This window comes from Mus pahari, chromosome 17, assembly GCF_900095145.1.
Source record: "Mus pahari chromosome 17, PAHARI_EIJ_v1.1, whole genome shotgun sequence".
NCBI classification, from domain to species: domain Eukaryota; kingdom Metazoa; phylum Chordata; class Mammalia; order Rodentia; family Muridae; genus Mus; species Mus pahari.
The window spans coordinates 64299080-64317583 of NC_034606.1; the positions used below are offsets into that span (position 1 = coordinate 64299080).

General features: G+C 45.1%; 1 protein-coding gene across 1 annotated transcript in view; it reads right to left on the bottom strand.

Annotated features, from left to right (window-relative positions):
- Positions 1-276: 276 nt before the first annotated feature.
- Positions 277-18504, bottom strand: part of Cers5 (ceramide synthase 5) — a 39372-nt gene continuing 21144 nt past the window's right edge. The window contains exons 2-10 of the mRNA XM_021216609.1: positions 15472-15577; positions 11279-11409; positions 9975-10032; positions 6095-6145; positions 5433-5525; positions 4068-4196; positions 3875-3981; positions 3096-3252; positions 277-1124 (exon numbers count right to left, since the gene is read on the bottom strand). Coding sequence (XP_021072268.1) covers positions 903-1124; positions 3096-3252; positions 3875-3981; positions 4068-4196; positions 5433-5525; positions 6095-6145; positions 9975-10032; positions 11279-11409; positions 15472-15577 — 1054 coding nt within the window. The 3' untranslated portion in view covers positions 277-902. The remainder of the gene's footprint in view (positions 1125-3095; positions 3253-3874; positions 3982-4067; positions 4197-5432; positions 5526-6094; positions 6146-9974; positions 10033-11278; positions 11410-15471; positions 15578-18504) is intronic.

Below are 18504 nucleotides of genomic sequence, written 5' to 3' on the forward strand. Positions count from 1 at the left end.
CAACTATATATACATCCCTGCAGGTGATTGTGTAGCCAGAGGAGCATACCAGATAGATCCCCAAAACTGGAGTTATGGGCAGTTTTGAGCTGCTTTATATCAGTGCTAGAGACCAACCCTGGATCCTCTGCAAGAGCAGCCTGTGCTCTTCACTGCCAAGCATCCCTCTAGCCCATGGAAAACTTTTTAATTATAGTACATGTCTGTAAGCCCAGCCTGAGTAGGCACAGGCAGCCAAAGTTGTAGCAGGAATAGTTACTAAAGAGACAGACAGCAGAAGGTTGAAACACTTTAATCACAGAAGAATAAACAATAGTATAAAATCATTAACAGCACAACCAGTGGCTGCTGTTCTCCAAATCTCAGCTCATCCTCTCCTACCCTTCCCCCTCCCTGCGTACCATTGAATAAGCAGCAGGGTATCAGTAGTTGTCCCTGCCACTATCAGGTGGTAGGAAGGGGACATGTAGCTAGGGGCTACAGTGACCCTGGGTAGTGTTCCATCAGGTGAAATATTACTTCCTCCTCCAAAAGAACAATTTTCAAGTCCTGGAGCTGAGTCTGGTGGCACCACTTATTTAGATGGATCAGGAACCTAGAGTCTCAAGAGCCATGGAACAAGGACACAGATGGTCTGGAGACAGCTTAACTAAAGATGCAGCCAATGCTGGACTTAAGGTGGGTTCAGAAGTGACCAGACAATGACTAGTAATCCAGAATTATGCCCCAACCTAGTCAATGAAAGTCATTCATATGCACAATACACATATACAATCAACACAAAAACCACACAGAGCCAATAATGTTACTGAAAGGACCAGGGGGCATTAAATACAAAACGGCAGAGTTTCTTTAAAACACAAAAATATTTCTTTGATTCTCCTCAGTGCCTTGCAGTCCCTCTAGTTACAGGAGTGTAAATGTGGGGAGGCCCTAAAATGTAGGTTGCCAGTGGCTTTACAAATCCCCCGCTCTTGCTCTTCAGCCAAGTGGCTGCCTCCCATGCAGCCGTTCATGCAGTTGGCACCATTGCTGGAGCTGCTGCCAGAGAGGTGGTTTTTGTGTGTTGTCTCATCTTCTTCCTCTGAGCTGCTCTCTACATCACTGCGGTCATCCTTAGACACCTGAAGGGACAGGACCAAATGCAGTACACATGCTACGTTTTTATTAGACTCACAGGGCAGGTGAATCTCAGCCTAGGAAAGCCCACTCTGTACACTGCTTCTAGGTTCGGTGACAGCTGATTTAAATGCATCTGTATCATTGGCTGCGATTGTGAATAGATTTTGCCTGCTTCCTGTTTTGCTTTCATTTATGTCATTCTATACCAGAAAGGCTGCTGTGGTACCACACTGAGTCCATGTTTAGTTGTGAGGAAAACTCCAGCACTTCTTCCCTCTTCACCACAGAGAACTGGGGAAGCCACACAAGCGATACACAGGAATGCCATCATGGCTCCATCTGCTGATCACTGCGGGCACTCATTTCTTTACCCTGGTGCAATCACTGGCCTCAACATGGAGTTCTGGCACCCCCAGGACACTGTAAATATAGTCAGCAGTGTGTGGGCTGTCAGTATGGAGAGCCTTCCCAACTTCACCAACACCCGTGGCTTTGCCTTTTACCCATGCTTTTGTTTTGTATTTTCAAATGAGAGGTTAGGATTACGGTGGCAGTTTCCAATGAGTCACCCTGCGTATCAGAATGTTTCAAATTCTCTATATTGGGCCATAAAAATAAAGAAAGCCCAGTGACATGTGTGTTAGGATGATGACCCCTGCAACATACGAACAGTGACAGATGCATGTCATTTAAAGAGCATTAGTAGGGAAGGAACCAGCTGTTGTTATAAAGGAACGACATTTGCTTTAGAAGGTATGTGACTCTGCAGTTGACTATAGCTGGTTGACTCTAAACTCAGAATGTCTAGGGAGTTTCCAGAGGGCATGATATCTCCAGAGTGAGGTAAGGAGAGGCTCAAAGGCAAACCACATTATAGCCTAGACTTCATTTGGGGAAGGAATCTGGTAATCTCAGCTCCAGTCAACAACAGTCACATAGGTTAGGTGAGCGAACACATTCTAAGGCAGATGGGACCAGGAAGTACAGCTGGAAGGAGAGCCGTTCAGACAGGTGCTTCTCTCAACACTAGAAGCACAGATGCACTTACATGCAAAGGATGGAACTGTCCAGCTGCCACCAGGCAGAGAAAAGAGGAAGGAGGTGAGAAAGAGCAGAAGGTACAGAGTCTGGGTCTAATCCCTCCTGGGAGATCACCTAGTCAGGAGAGAAACGCAGGGAGAAGAGAGATGTCCAGTAGCTACAAGATGCACAGGCACACCACACAAGTGCTGAAACCAATTGCAGCCATTGAGAACAATGACAAGAGATAATAAATACCCAGTCTGGAACTAACATCTCTAATAGAGCCTATCCCTCTTGGGATTCTGCACAACTGACAGCTTTCTGCCTTGACCCAGTATGACTGCTTTAGAACTTGCAAATTTCAATTATGTTCTATCATTAAATGTCCCCCCACCCCACTCCCCAAAGGGCTAGAATTAGCTAGTCAGAATGCATGAGACCCTGGGCTCAGCTTCCAACACTGTCTTAAAAGATGGGTATCTTTGTGACTTTTGCACTAAAACTCTTGCTTCAAAATAGGCAGATGTTTAGAAACCAATCCTGTGCATCACAGAAAAGTTGATTTAGCTTAACTAGAAGACTACCACACCATTCCCTGACAGCCCAGCCCTCAGGCTTGCTAGTTGAATGCTCAGCTACATATCAATAGCCAACCTTTTTTTTTTTTTTTTTTTGGTCAAGTATCCAGGATGGCGTCAAACTTATTATTTAGCAAAGGATGACCTGAAGTTGTGATTTTCCTGCTTCATCTCCCTAGCACAGGGATTACAGGCATACGTACGCCATCATGCTGGTACTGGTATCAAACTCAGGGCTTCCTGCAGCTTTGTGGTGACTGAGCTACATCCCTAGCTACGTATGTAGCTGAGGATCCCAGGCTGGATAGAGGTCTGCAAAGTCATACCCGTGTTCCCACATGGTCCAAAGAAAGGAGGAGGCTCCATCCTTACCTTTCCCCTGTTCAAGGCTTTAGAAGCAGTCCGTACAATTAGGTAGGACCAGATGGCATGGAGCACCTGCAGGATCAGGAGAAGGGCATTGAAGAGCCACCAGGAAGGGTAGGGCCCAATAATCTCCCAGCTCTCAAAGAGGGTTGTGTTCAGAATCCTAGAACCAGGAGACAACAATGAAATTGAAGAGTCAAGTATGGCAAACAGAAGTAGCTGACTCCTAGGACACAGATCTGTCCTCCTGCATACTTTATTATTTGTTGTATAACAGGGATAATTCTTTCATAGGGAATAAAAGAGAAAAAGAAAGGAGCTTAAGGTGTTTTTTTACCTTTTGAGGTAAGAGGAGGAGATGGGGTCTCAGGAAGTGATGAGGGTATCTTACTACCAATCACAAAGTCAGGACAGCAGCAGGCCTGTGTCCTAGGAATGATTCCGATTCTCAGATACAGAGGACAGTGGGTGACTGATTTGCTGAGACTAAGCAAAATTTGCAACAGCACTGACTTGTAGTCTAGGTCATGAGTCTAGAAGGGACATACATGCACACATCTGTGCTGGTCAGGATGAGGAACAGGGCACAGAAGTGAAACGAGGCTCAATGCAGACACTGCATATGGCAACCAAGGTCCTGCAGAATCCACAGAGGCTCAGTGACACTAAAGGCAAAGGCGGGGCACTTGGGCCTCAGGTTCAACTGGCAAGAAGAGAACAGAAAATCTAAACAGGCAGAAGGTTGTCGCTAGGTACCTATCACAGCTCATAGCCTTGAGACTTACCACAATGGGAAGATTGCTAGCCGAGTAACGATAAAAGCTGCGGCAAAGATCACGAAGAGGGCGATACAGAGTCGCTCACATCTGGCATAATTGGCCATCTTGGCAGCCTAGATAAAAGATAAAAAATGAGTTTGGGACAAAGTCACATATCAAAAAAGGGAAAGGAATCATGAATGTCAGGATGGGCTCTTACTTCCAGGAAGGGGTCTGCGAAGTCATGCAGACAGAAGATGATAGCTCCCACTCGCACCATGTTGTTGACGTAGGAGAAAGTGGTGAGTACAATGCCAATCGTATGATGTATAAACATCATCAGGAAGTCCTAGGGAGAGATAGCAGGGCAGCATAGGACAGGCTGTGCAAGCCAACTAGTGTGCTGCTATCCCCAGGGCCTTAACCTGTGCCCCAGTGCTTAAGAGCACCCCTGCTGAGTAGCTCTCAACTGTTTGTTAACTCTAGCTCCAAAAAGGCACCCTCTTCTGGCCTCTGTGGGCACTTGTGGACACACAGTAACACACACACACACACACACACAACTAAAGTTAACCTTAAAACTGCCAAAGGACTGCTTATTAGCTGGGCAATTCATCTGTTTGGTGGCTGTTCTGTTTTTTGAGACAGGGTTTCTCTGTATAGCCCTGGCTGTCCTGGAACCCACTCTGTAGACCAGGCTGGCCTCGAACTCAGAAATCCACCTGCCTCTGCCTCCTGAATGCCGGGATTAAAGGCGTGTGCCTCTATCCAACAAGAATTTATCTTATTGTAAATATTTTACGCTTTCAGGTTTAACCTGTCTTTCTTTCTTGGGTTTGCAGGCCAAGTTAACCCTGAGGAACTCTTCAGTAGTTATTAGATGCTTCGTGTAAATGTGAAATGTCTACCGGCTCATGCTTTGGACGACTTTGCCCAGCTGGTAGCGGTATCTTGGGAGGCTGTGGAACTGTAAGGAATGGCAGGGCCCAGCTGACAGGAGGTAAGACGGGGCAGCCATCCAAAGGCTACACCAGACTGATGCCTCTCAGGGCACATTCTCTGCCTCCTGGTTCAGTGATGTAGTTGGCTTCTACTACACCTACTGTCATGAACTGAGCAACTGCCACACCTTCCCTGCAGGATGGAAGGAAACTCTCTGAAACTGTGAGCCAAAACCAAGTTTTCACCTTTAAATTGCTTCTGTCAGATGTCGTTTTATAAAATGTAAGTCATATCGAACTGTGGAAAGTCAGTTCACTCTTCTGAATCTTGATTTTTTTTCTAAAATCAAGGTTTTTCCCGAATCGGGCCTTGGTACCCCAAGCTCTCGAAGATTCCCTGAGATTTGGTATAAAAGAACACTAGAGCAAAGGGGGACAGAACATGTGTATGTACTGCCTGACATGCCTATGTACTGCCTGGCTGCTCTCCCGCTGCCCTGACCAACTTAAACATGCTCCATCACTAGTTATAGAAAGCTAATGGCAGTGATATCACACCCACTTTCTGTCACACGAGGGAGGGGGTGTGTCATGATAGTAGTGGCAGAGCTGTTAGAGAGCAGCTGCGGGGTTGACATACTTACCTTTCTTTTAACGTCTATAAACTGAGAAAACATAAGAGACCAGTAAAAAGCCAGTTGTGTGAGGTAATAGTAATACAGCTCTCTTGAGAGTGGCTGGAAGAGAGAAGAGCAGTCAGAACTCCAGCTCAGTCCCTTTCTTCTTCACCGTTTCCCAGGATACGGAGACTGGATCCGTGGGAGATACCAACCCTTTGCACCTCTGTAAACTCCTCTCCCCGCTCTCACCTTTTAGAGGTGAGGTAAGGCTAACACATCCCATACCACAACCTGATCGCTGTGTCTGGAATTCGGGACAAAGTGGCCTTAGGCCTTCCTTTCTTTCACAACTTTTCACATCCCTGACACTTTTAAAGTCCAGCCTAGAATCAAGACCCCCCGTGAGGACTCTAATAGCTCCAATGTAAAATGACAGAATATTAGCACCAGAAAACTGCTTTTCCTCCCAGTACAGCAGGGACATGCAGAGCTAGGACCTGAACAAAAGGCTCATTGGTGTTTCTGCTATAGGCCCTGGCTAGATATAGATGCTTTGAATCTGTGACTCAAAGGACTGACTCATGGTGTCAGGGAACGGTGCTTGTGCTACCTGTCCTGGACTGACATGCACTGTCACCCACCTTACCTTACACAAATACAAGGTCTTGAAACGGCTCAGATCCTACCTGATATGGATAGTTGTACCAGCACTGTCGGGTATCCCAGAACCAAGGCATCTAAGAAAAAACATAATCCAGGTTGGCCTTCAGTCCCCAACGTTGCTACAAGATCTACTCTGTGTTGTCCTTTTCTCTAAGCCAGGGGTACAAGAAAGAGGAAAGCTGGCTGCTGTGTTACACTGGCAACCCCAGCATGTGGGATACTGAGGCAGCAATTTCAACTTTGAGACCAGTTTGAACCACAAAGCAGGTTAATGACCAACCAGAGTCACCTAGCAAGAATCTGTCTCAGTAAGGCAGACAAAACCAAAAGCAGACGACCATCACAACAGAAGAGGCAGAAAAGGAAAAGACAGCTCAGGCTTGCTATGACCTCACTGCAGTCCTCCTGCCTCAGCCACTCCAGTACTGGATTTTGAGTTAGAGATTAGTCTGGGCTGCACAGGGATGTACTGGACCAGCTTGGACTACATAGTGAGGCTTGTGTTACTAAACCAAGGAGAAGCTGGTCTAGTGGTGCATGCAGAGGGACTGACCTGAAATCTAGGCCAGCCTGTGACACAGAGGCGCTGGGGACCACAATTCCAGCCTTTGAGCTTCCATGGGAAGCACTTTACCAACTCAGTTATCTTCCTAGGCCCATTTTTTTTTTAATTTTTATTTATTTAGTAGGTGAACTGATGGGTACACATGTGAGTTTGCGCACATGACTGGGCGCCCAGTGCCAGGTGAGAATGTCAAATTCAGAGTACAGTGACTCAATTCAGATGTTGTACAGAGCACACGCCTAACTAGTGTGCTGTCTCTCGATCCTAGCCCCAGCATTTTTAGAAGACATGTATGTGTGTCTGTCTACATACATGAGTGCAGGTACCTGCAGAGGCCAGGTCTTAGGACTCTAGAGTGGAATTACAGTTACGACCTGCCCAGATGCTGGGAACTGGGTTTTAGTCTTTTGCATTAACAGGATGCATTCTTCATTTCATCATTTATGTCTATGGGTGTTCTGCCTGCATAACTGTCTGTGTACCACATGTGTGCAGTACCCACAGAGGCTACAAGATGATTGCAGATAGATAGTTGTAAGGTATCATGTGGGTGCTGGGAGCTGAACTCACATCCTCTGGATGAGCCAGAGCTCTCAACCATTGAGCCATCTCTCACTAGCAGTGATCATTCTCAACACTGTGCCATCTTTCCAGTGGTCTCTATCTTATTGTTCTTGTTTCTTTTCTTTTTTTCTTTTCTTTTTTGTGACAAGGTCATACTATGTAGCCTGACTAAGACAATATCTTTAACTTTTTTTAAAAAAAGGTTTATTTATTTATTACATGTAAGTACACATGTAAGTACACTGTAGTGTCTTCAGACACTCCAGAAGAGGGAGTCAGATCTCGTTAAGGATGGTTGTGAGCCACCATGTGGTTGCTGGGATTTGAACTCTGCACCCTTGGAAGAGCAGTTGGGTGCTCTTACCCGCTGAGCCATCTCACCAGCCCCATCTTTAAATTTTTTATATGTATATGTACCTGTGTAAGTGTCTGCCACATATATGTGGCACCCACAGACGCTGGAAGTTGGTGTTGGATCCCCTAAGCTAGAATTACAAGCAGTTATGAGGCATGTGACACAGGTGCTGGGAACCAAACTCAGTTCCTCTGGAAAAGCAGTGCACACCTTTAATCCCACCACTCAGGAGGCAAAGGCAGAAGGAGCTTTGTGAATTTGAAGCCAGCCTGGTCTACATAGTGAACTCCAGGACAGACCCTGTCCCGAAAATATCAATCTATCTATCTATTACTATATAATTTCTGTCTCCCTCCAATGACCTCCAATGTCCCTTTCCTGGTGCCTTCTCAATTCCTGACCTCTTTTTCTTTAATCATTATTGTTACATGTATGCACATGTGGAAAGCATACAGACTTTAAATTTTCCTTCTTTTCAACTACAAGCATATGGGAGATGGCAAGGTGGCTCAGCAATTAAGAGGAATTCCTAGCACTCATATTAGATAGCTAACAATGCCTATACCTTCAGCTCTTGGGTTGGGGAGGGGGGTTGGGAGCACTCTGGCTTTCATGGGTACATGCCTACATATAGATACACAGACACACATTCACATAATTTAAAGAACAAATCTGGATCATGGGGTGGAAGAGCTGACTCGGTGCTTAAGAACACCGGTGGTTCTTCCAGGGAACCAGGTTCAGTTACAAGCACCCACATGACAGGTCACAGCTGTCAGTAACTACAGGATCTGACACCTCCACATGGACATACAAGCAGGCAAAGCACCAATGCACACTGGATGGTGGTAGTGCACACTTTTAATCCCACACCTGGGAGGCAGATGCTGGCAGAGCTCTCTGAGTTCGAGGGTAGCCTGGTCTACAGAGTAAGTTCCAAGATAGCCAAGGCTATACAGAGAAACCCTTTCTCAAAAAAAACAAAAACAAGGGGCTGGAGAGATGGCTTAGCAGTTAAGGGCACTGACTGCTCTTCCATAGGTCCTGAGTTCAATTCCCAGCAACCACATGGTGGCTCACAACCACTAATGAGATCCAATGACCTCTTCTGGAGTGTCTGAAGACAGCTACAGTGTACTCACATATAATAAATAAATAAATCTTAAAAAAAAAAAAAAAAAAAAAGAAGATGGCACCTCTGGCTGGGACTATGTAGTTGTCTGTTCCTTCCTTTAGGTGTATCAATTTTTTTTGGTTTTGGTTTTTTGAGACAGGGTTTCTCTGTGTAAGTTCGCTGTCCTGGAACTCACTTTGTAGACCAGGCTGGCCTCAAACTCAGAAATCCGCCTGTCTCTGCCTCCCGTGTGCTGGGATTAAAGGTGTGCGCCACCAAAGCCTGGCTCAAATTTTTTTATTAGATATTTTCTTCATTTGCATTTCAAATGCTATCCACAAAGCCCCCTATACCCTCCCTCTGCCCTGCTCCCCAATCCACCCACTCCCACTTCCTGGCCCTGGCATTCCCCTACACTGGGGCATATGATCTTCACAAGACCAAGGGCCTCTCATCCCATTGATGGCTACAGGTCTATCAAATTTTGATCTAAACACTCAATTATAGCATTTAAAGGAAAACATGTACAAGGGTAAAAAAAAGTAATCAAAAATTCCAAGCAAGGCATGGTAGTGTGTGGTCTACAATCCCAGCACCTGGGAGGCTAGGGCAGGGAGAAAGTCTGGAGTTCGTAATGAAAGTCTCTCTTAGAAACAAAATTTGGGGAGATGAGAAGAAAGCTTAGTTGGCAAAGTGCTTTTCATCTGAACACGAGGACCTGAGTTAGGTTCCTCAGCTACCACATAAAACACCAGAGGCTCTACAACTTTAGTGCTGCAGGGAAAGACAGGTGAGCTATGGGTTTACTGAGAGAACCTGTCTCAAAAATTAATCCCAGTGCTCTGGAGGGAGAAACATGTGAATCACTTATACCCAGGCCAGCCAGGGCTACACAGAGACACATCTCAGAATAAACCAAATGAGTGGTCTGCAATGTCATTTCCTCTCATTAGAACAGTAATTTTCTTGGTGATCTGTAAGTCATTATGTACTAAGAGTATTTAGAAGAAACAGTAGGGTCTTGAAGTTAGTGACGGGAAACCCAAAGTAGAAGATGATTATTCATAGCTAAGCTGCACTGGGCACTACTACAGAAAACTTAAGCAAACATACCGACCTGTGCTGGGAGTGGTGCTGGCACATGCCTGTAATCCCAGTGTGCAGAGGCCGAGGCAGAAGGCTCAAGAGCAGCCTTACCTCAAAAAGAGATATAAATGGCTGAAGATACTTAATGTTCACTTCTTGAATCCAGGCATCTTGACATAACTAAAACCCAGTGAGAGGGCACAGAGAGTTCAGACTCACCGACCAGAGAAATCTGATTCCGTAGCAGAAGATACATGAATAATAAGTGAATCTCCACCTGGGGGAGCAAAGAATAGAGGTTACATAAACGTCCACTCCAAAGGGGAGAATTCAAACTAGGGAAAGTCAAGATAGTAGTTGGGACAACACGGATCTCTGCCAAGCCAGCATCCACTTTGAACCTTTGTTCACAGAGTCCCACAAGAACACACTTTCCTATTAAACCCTTCACAGTACCCAATTTCCAAATTGTATGTCAGCGACGAATAGCCATTTCTAGAGAAAAAAAAAATTTTTTTTTTCGAGACAGGGTTTCTCTGTATAGCTCTGTCTGGCTGTCCTGGAACTCACTTTGTAAACCAGGCTGGCCTTGAACTCAGAAATCTGCCTGCCTCTGCCTCCCAAGTGCTGGGATTAAAGGCGGGCGCCAACACTGCTTGGTGTGTCATTAACTTTTAAAGTGCAGGTGTTCTCGTGTGTGTGTGTGTGTGTGTGTGTGTGTGTGTGCGCGCGTGTGTCTGAGCATAGGTGCCGAAGGAGGTCAGAGGCCTTCAGATCTCCTGGATCTGGTGTTACAGAGGGTTGTTAGGAGCTCCCTGATATGGTCGCCAGGAAATAAGCTTTCATTCTCTGTTAGAGTATTAAGTGCACTTAACTACTGAGCCAACTCTCCAGGCCACTTTTTTTCCTTTAAAAATTTATTTATTATTATATGTATGTAAGTACACTGTAGCTGTCTTCAGACACTCCAGAAGTGGGTGTCATATCTTGACGGCTGTGAGACACCATGTGATTGCTGGGATTTGAACTCAGGACCTTCAGAGGAGCAGTCAGTGCTCTTGGCCACTGAGCCATCTCTCCAAGGCACTTTTTTTAAAAAAAGGTAGGTAGACAGGTCTCAGTATGTAACCACACTGGCCTGGAATTTGCATATATAGACCAGGATGGCCTTGAACTGGAGATCCGCATTCCAGTCTCCAAATGCTGGAGAGTAAAGGTTATGTGTCACCACACCTAGCTCAATCTGTTTCCAAAGAGGAACAGAATGGAATCATCTTGCCTTAGTGGCAAGTCCGCCCAGGGAGTAAACGTGAGCAGGTTTCCATTCTATCCTTTCCTGCTGCTGCTCACTTAGGAGGCCTGGCTGAGAAGCACCAGGATGTAAGCTCCATTTCCATTGCCCCTTGGCTTTTTAAACCTGGAGCATTAGAGTCAGACATTATCATCCCAACAATCAACTCATTTCCCAAAAGAAAACAGCTGTAGCCCACTCTTCTCATTCTCTGCTCCCCGCTGAGACATACATGCTTTCACAGAATTTGGTGAGCGTTGGAGTCTTGTCCTGATTCCTCCGATGGCGAAACCAGCATTGGACTTTTCGCACGCTCCAGTCCAGTTGCTTTGATAGGCCCTTCAGCCTTTTCTCATCAGGATACTGCATATATATGACCAGAGTTAGAACATGCCTTCTCCACAATTCCCCAGTGAAATCCCTCTTACCAGCTGAGTGGCCAAGGGTGACAACCACAGTGGCTCAAGTGCTACTACATACCTTCTCCATGTTTTACCTCCAAATCATTTTAATAAAGCCATTTAATTCTAATTAACTTAACTAAAACATCACACAGTTGGTTTAAGGAAGTCAAACTCTATATATCTTGGGGACTCCCGCACAGGTAGAATAGAATAGTAGTTCTAAAGCAACTCAGTTTTACATAGCACATCGCACTCTCACTATAGATTACATTCTCATCTACCTGCCACATACACACGCACAGCCAGACAGACTGCAGAGATGTCTCATTGGTTAAGACACTTGTTGCTCTTGCAGAGGGACCAAGTTCAACTGCTAACACCACACATGGCACACATGGCACTTCACAGCCATCTAGGCTCAGGTTCCAGGAGATCAGAATGTCCTCTTCTGTCCCCAACAGCACGTGCCTGGTGCTGTTGGGGGACAGAAGAGGACATTATACACAAACAGACAAAACACTTACATATATGTTAAAATAAAACAGAAAAAAAAAAAAAAAACCCAAAAATGCAAAGGCCACTAGAACCACACTCATTGATTAAAAGCTGAAGCAAGAAAAAGTGAAAAGAAGCCCCGATGTGTGTTTAGGGCAGAGGAGTGGAGGCAGACGCTAAGAAGGAGTAAAACTTAAAGGTGTTACAGTTTAGAGATTCTGGCTGAAAGGTAGATATTGCAAGAGGCTAACCTCTACAGAGAGGAGAGGCCACCTAGGTGTGAAGAGTCACCTTCCTATCCTTACTGCTTAGCTAGGGTTGTATTGCTATGAGGAGACACCATGGCCAAGGTAACTCATTTTGTTTGTTTTGTTTTTTGTCGAGACAGGGTTTCTCTGTGTAGCCCTGGCTGTCCTGGAACTCACTTTGTAGACCATGCTGGCCTTGAACTCAGAAATCCGCCTGCCTCTGCCTCCCAAGTGCTGGGATTAAAGGCGTGCGCCACCACCGCCCAGCAAGGTAACTCTTATAAAGGACATTTAATTGAGGCTGGCTTACAGTACAGTTGCGGAAGTTCAGTCCATTATCATCATGGTGGGAAGCATGTTATCATGCAAGCAGCCATGGTGTTGGATCTGAAGACAGCCAGAAGGGGACCATTGTGTCTCCCCCTGGGCAAAGCTGGAGCATATACATTGCCTCAAAGCCACCTACACAGAGACATGCTTCCCGTACCTCCTCTAATACGGCTATACCTTCTCCAATAAGGTCATACCTATTAGTGCCACTCCCCATGGGCCAAGCATTCAAACACATAAATCTATAGGAGTCATACCTACTCAAACTACCACATTCCACTCCTTGGCCCCATTGGCTTATTATAGCGATAACATAATGCAAAATGCATTTAGTCCAACTTCAAAAGTCCCCATAGTCTATCACAGTCTCAGCAATACTTAAAAGTCTAAAGTTCAAGGTCTCTTTTGAGATTCATATAATCTCTTAACTATAATCCCCTATTAAAATCAAAATTAAAAAACAGATCACATAATCACATATCACAGCACAGGACAGACGTGACTGTTCCAAAATGTAGGGAAGAAAGCACAGTGAGGAAATTCTGGACCAAAGCAAAACTGAAAAGCAGCCTGGTGAACCCCAAAGTCTGCATCCTCATGTCTGATGCCCAACGCCTTTTAGCTTTGTTGATTGACTGCACCACAACTCTTTTTCCTGGGCTGGTTACAGTTATTAGCAGCTTTCCTCCGCAGGTCTCCCATGGCTCTGGCATCTCTAACATCTTGGAGTCTTCAAGGCAATTTCAACTTTACGGCTTCTTGTTCCAATGTCTGGGATCCACACATGATCTGGGCTCTCCCCAACGGATTGGGTCACCTCTCCAGCTCTGCCCTCTGTAGCACTCTAGGCTCTGGCTGGCTTTGTACCACTGATGCTGCTGTTCTAGGTACTGGCATCTCCAATAGGCTGGGGTGTCTTCCACTACAATTAGGCTGCACTTCCACCAATAGCCTCTCACAGGCTCTCTTCGTGGTACCAAGCTTCAACTTCAGCTTCCACTGAAGTTACATCTTCACCTTTCCTGGCTTCTCACAGTGCCAAGCCTCAGTTGTTCTCCATGACCCCTCCATGCCTTCAAAACCAGTCCACTTGGGTGGCTCTTTTTTTTTTTTTTTTAAGATTTATTTATTTATTATATGTAAGTACACTGTAGCTGTCTTCAGACACTCCAGAAGAGGGCATCAGATTTCGTTACAGATGGTTGTGGGCCACCATATGGTTGACTGGGATTTGAACTCAGGACCTTTGGAAGAGCAGTGGGTACCCTTAACCACTGAGCCATCTCGCCAGCTCCCGGGTGACTCTTACATAGTACCAATACTGACTGTCAGCAACAAGGTCTACCTCTGGAACAGAGCTTTCTTTGTATTCTCAGAAAACACTTCCTAGACGATTTCACTTCTGTGATGCTGATCTCTTCTTAATCACTGCTAATTTCTTAGCTCCAGTAACCAGTATCAATTGTCCCAATAGTCCTTTCTACTCTTCAAAACAAGAGCCACATGGCTGAAGCTGCTGAGTTCTGCTGTTTGCAGGAGTTGGAACATGGCCCCTTTGTTCTATTACATTATCACGAGCTTTCTGTTTTCCACTCCTTCCCTGCCTAAGCTTGGGTCTCCTGGAGCTTGCTCTGTAGGCTGACTTTGAACTCAGAGAGCTGCATGCCTGTCTCCTGAGTGTTGGGATTAAAGGTGTATAGCGTCAGGCCTGGACCTAAGCTTTTCTTTACTTGGACCTTGCTCTGTCCCAGGCTGGCCTTGAGCTCAGCTTGCCTCTGTCTCCTGGGATTAAAGGTATGTACCACCAGGCCCAGACCTAACCTTTCCCTAATTCCTCACACAAGATCTTTATAAATTCTGGATTGTAGTTCATTGCAGATATAGTTAAGTTGGCCACTGAGACTGGGTATCACAGTCCACCTCTTGCCACTTTGATACACAATCACATCTCCTTATGTCCAAATGAAAACAATAACCAGGTCATAATAACGCCTAACAGGATAGAACTGTCCCTTGTCCAACTGCAAACGCATTAATAATAAGCTTAGCTGGGTGTAATCTTGCCCTGAGGTTACCACTCCTTTAATTCCATTTAATATCCTTAATCACATGATTTAGCAACATTCTACTTCCTATTGCAGCTTTAATCCCTGAACCATACTTTTTTTTTTCCCCTAAGCTTGCTACACTTGATCAAAACACTCTTCATAAGAGAGTACCACAGGACAGTCTATGCTAGGCAGTTTTGATATTTCTTTTGTCAATGGAATGAATCTAAATCTCTTCTCCTTAGCCTAGGAAGACTCTTCAGATGAGAACAGAAAGTAGCCACATTTACAGACATCACAAGAATGATCTTTAGGCAACATACTGGAATTCTTTCTCCTCTGAAACTTCTTGAGCCAGGCCCCTGAGCTCAGACCCCCCTCAGCACCACTGTCTTCTGTGCTTTTTACTAGGATGGCCCAGGAGGCCCCACTTAAAGCACCCCACTGTTTTCCAAAGAGCCAAAATCCACATACCTCCAAACAAAAGCTTGATTATTGATCAGGCCTATTAGAGAAACACCCCAGTCCCTGGTACCAACTTCTGTCTTAGGGTTTTATTGCTGTGAACAGACACCCTGACCAAGGCAACATTCAATTGGGGCTGGCTTACAGTTGCAGAGGTTCAGTCCATTCTCATTACAGTGGGAAGCATGGCATCATGCAGGCAGACATGGTGCTGGAGGCAGCCTCAAAGCTCACCTACACAGTGACATTCTTCTTTTAACAAGGCCACATGCCGCACCTGTTAGTGCTACTCTCCATTAATCCCTCAGCCAAGCATTCAAACACATGAGGCTATGGGGGCCATACCTATTCAAACCTCCACACTTACCTTTCTTACATACCCTGTCTCCCCATCTATGGAGCACCCTTCCTGTGGCCTTCGTCCGGCTCACTTACCTTAGTAACAGATACGAACACCTTCTCAAGGATGTCATTTGGTTCCACCTTACAGAAAGCACTGTCTTCAATGCCCACACGGAGTGCACAGGGCTTGGCAATAAATCTGTAACAGAGGAAATCCAAGGACAATTCTAAATATAGTTTGCTAAATATGATGAAGGGGACCTGATTGGAATATTAATGGAGGGAAAATGGAAACCCAAGACTAGGAACCATAAATCCGTTATTTGGTTTCATATTCTGCCTCACTTGAAAAGACCCATGTGAAAAGGTTAGATTTGGCTGGGCCATGGTGGTGCACCTGGGAGGCAGAGGTAGGAGAATTACTGTGAGTTTGAGGCCAGCCTGGTCTACAATGATTTCCTGGATAGCTATGGCTACAAAAAGACACCTGTCTCAGAAAACAAAACAAAACAAAACAAAAACAAAAAGAAACAAAACAATGATGGATTGGGCCTAGCGTGGTAGGGTATACCTTTAATTTCAGCATAGGCAGAGGGTGGCTGGATCTAAGTTCCAGGCCAGCCATGGCTACATAATAAGACAGTGTGTTTCCCGGACACAAATAACAATGATAATAAAGCCAATACATGTGAAATACTGTCACAAGTGTAGTGTTAATAATACCATTTTCCTCACATCAGAAGACCAAGCCAGTTGTGTGTGGTGGCACATACATATGGTCCCATCCTTGGGAGGCTGAGGCAGAGAATTAAACATTTGAGGCCAGCCCCTAGCACAAAGAGACTCCTATCTTAATTAGTTCCTGGGGAGTAAGGGTGGTGTGTGTGTGTATATATATATATATACATACACACACACACACACATATATATTATTTATTTTAAAGATTGTGTGTGTGTGTTGCCTGCTTGGTAGTGTATATGTGCATGCAGTGCCTAAAAAGGCCAGAAGATGATTTAAAACCCCTGGACCCGTAGTTACAGATAGTTCTGAGTTTCATGTAGGCGCTGGGAGTCAAACCTAGGTCTTCTGGAAGGGCAGTTAGTTCTCTTACCATGGAGCCAACTCTTCAGTCCCCTGGGGATTGAATCATCCTCAAATGTTTTTCATGCAACGTTATCTTTCTTTTTAGACTTACTTATGTAATTTTATGTGTCTGCGTGTTTTGCCTGCATGCATTGTATGTGTACCATGTGTGTTGAAGAGACAGAATGGAGATTGCACTGTTTCTCCTCTTCTTTATGGTCTACATAGGATGCATGTGCATATGTGTGTAAGTGTGCCAGGGCACACTTGGAGGTTAAAGACACCCTTATTTGAGACAGAGTCCTTTTGATGTTTGCTGCTCTGTCTGCACACAGCTGGCCTGTGAGCTGCTCCATCTCACTGCAGGAACAAGTGGGACTGCAGAAGAGCTTGCCCGAGTCAGCCTTATGTGGACTCTGGGGAGTGGACTGAAGCCTTAAGACAAGACCTTTACCTACCAAGCTCTCTCCCTGGCTCAGAACTAAGTCCCCAGTTCAGCATTTATTATCTCTGAGAACTAAGAATACGTAACTTCATTATTTTCTTCTATAAAGAAGCAGTTATATCTTGTATGAAAACTTTAATAGACAAACACTTACTTAAGAGTACAGGTTTAGCTACACCTATAACCTGCTTTCTCTACATAGGTTGTAAATACTCATTTCCAAGCTGGTGCTGCTGTATTACTATTTGCTACTCTTTTAACCTCCACCTTATAAATGCAGATATGAGACAATATTTTTATTTAATAATGCTCTGTGAACCAGTAAGCAGCACTCGTCCATGGCGTCCGCATCACTTCCTACCTCCGGGTTCCTGAGTTCCTGCCCTGAATTCCCTCAGTGCTGGCCTGTGAAGTCTGAGTGTAAGCTGAAATAAACCCATTCCTGCCCAAGCTGCTCTTGGCTCCAGTGCTTTATCGCAGCAACAGAAACTCTTAACAGTGAGAATCATTGACTGCCAGGTAACTAGCTGGTCTAGAGAAACCTGTTCTTGCTCTACTGAATCTCAGTTTCTCAGTTTGGATCTGGTGTTGAAAAGCATTCAGCCGGGCGTGGTGGCTCACGCCTTTAATCTTAGCACTCGGGAGGCAGAGACAGGCAGATTTCTGAGTTTGAGGCCAGCCTGGTCTACAGAGGTCTAGGACAGCCAGGGCTACACAGAGAAACCCTGTCTGGAAAAACAAAACAAAACAAAACAAGCAGTCATTTGGTTGTTTTTGAAGCCACACCATATCAGAGACCAAAGGGTTCTCTATCTTATCCTCTTAACCACACAGTGTATGAAGATCCAAAAGCAGAAAATAGCCTTTGTGGTTCCTAATACTCGCCTCTTACCCAAGTCCCTTCCTCAACCCAGAGACACTTGAAGGTTAGTAAAGCTCAGACCTGGAGTTAGACAGATAATGTCAATAGAGACCCTAAGGAAGCCAAAGGCTTACAGGACCAGGGGACATCAATCAATGGCTATTTTATTATTTACTTATTTCAAAATATTTGTTATTTTTAATTATGTGCCCACGGAAGCCAGATGTATTAGATTCCCCTGGAACTGGAGTTACAAGAGGTCGTGAGTTGTCCAGTACAGATGCTGAGAACCCAGTTGGCTCCTCTGGAAAAACAGCACTAAGTGCTGTCATCTATCTGAACAATGGTTTTATGGTGGTTGTTTTTGAGGCAGTGTCTCCGTGTCCTTGGCTGCCCTGAAATTATATACACCAGACTGGCCTCAAAACCACAGAGATCCATCTGCTTTTGTCTCTGAGTGCTAGTATTAAAGTCCTTTACTCCCCAAACCAGCTCAGTGTTGGGAAGATATACTCCTGTGCTATGGCACATGTGTGAGGGAGGGTCAGATGACAACTTGTGGGAATAAGGGTTCATCAATCTGCAAAAATACTCAATAAAATCCTCGCAAACCGAATCCAAGAACACATCAAAAAAATCATTCACCAAGACCAAGTAGGCTTCATCCCAGGGATGCAGGGATGGTTTAATATAAGGAAATCCATCAATGTAATCAACTACATAAACAAACTCA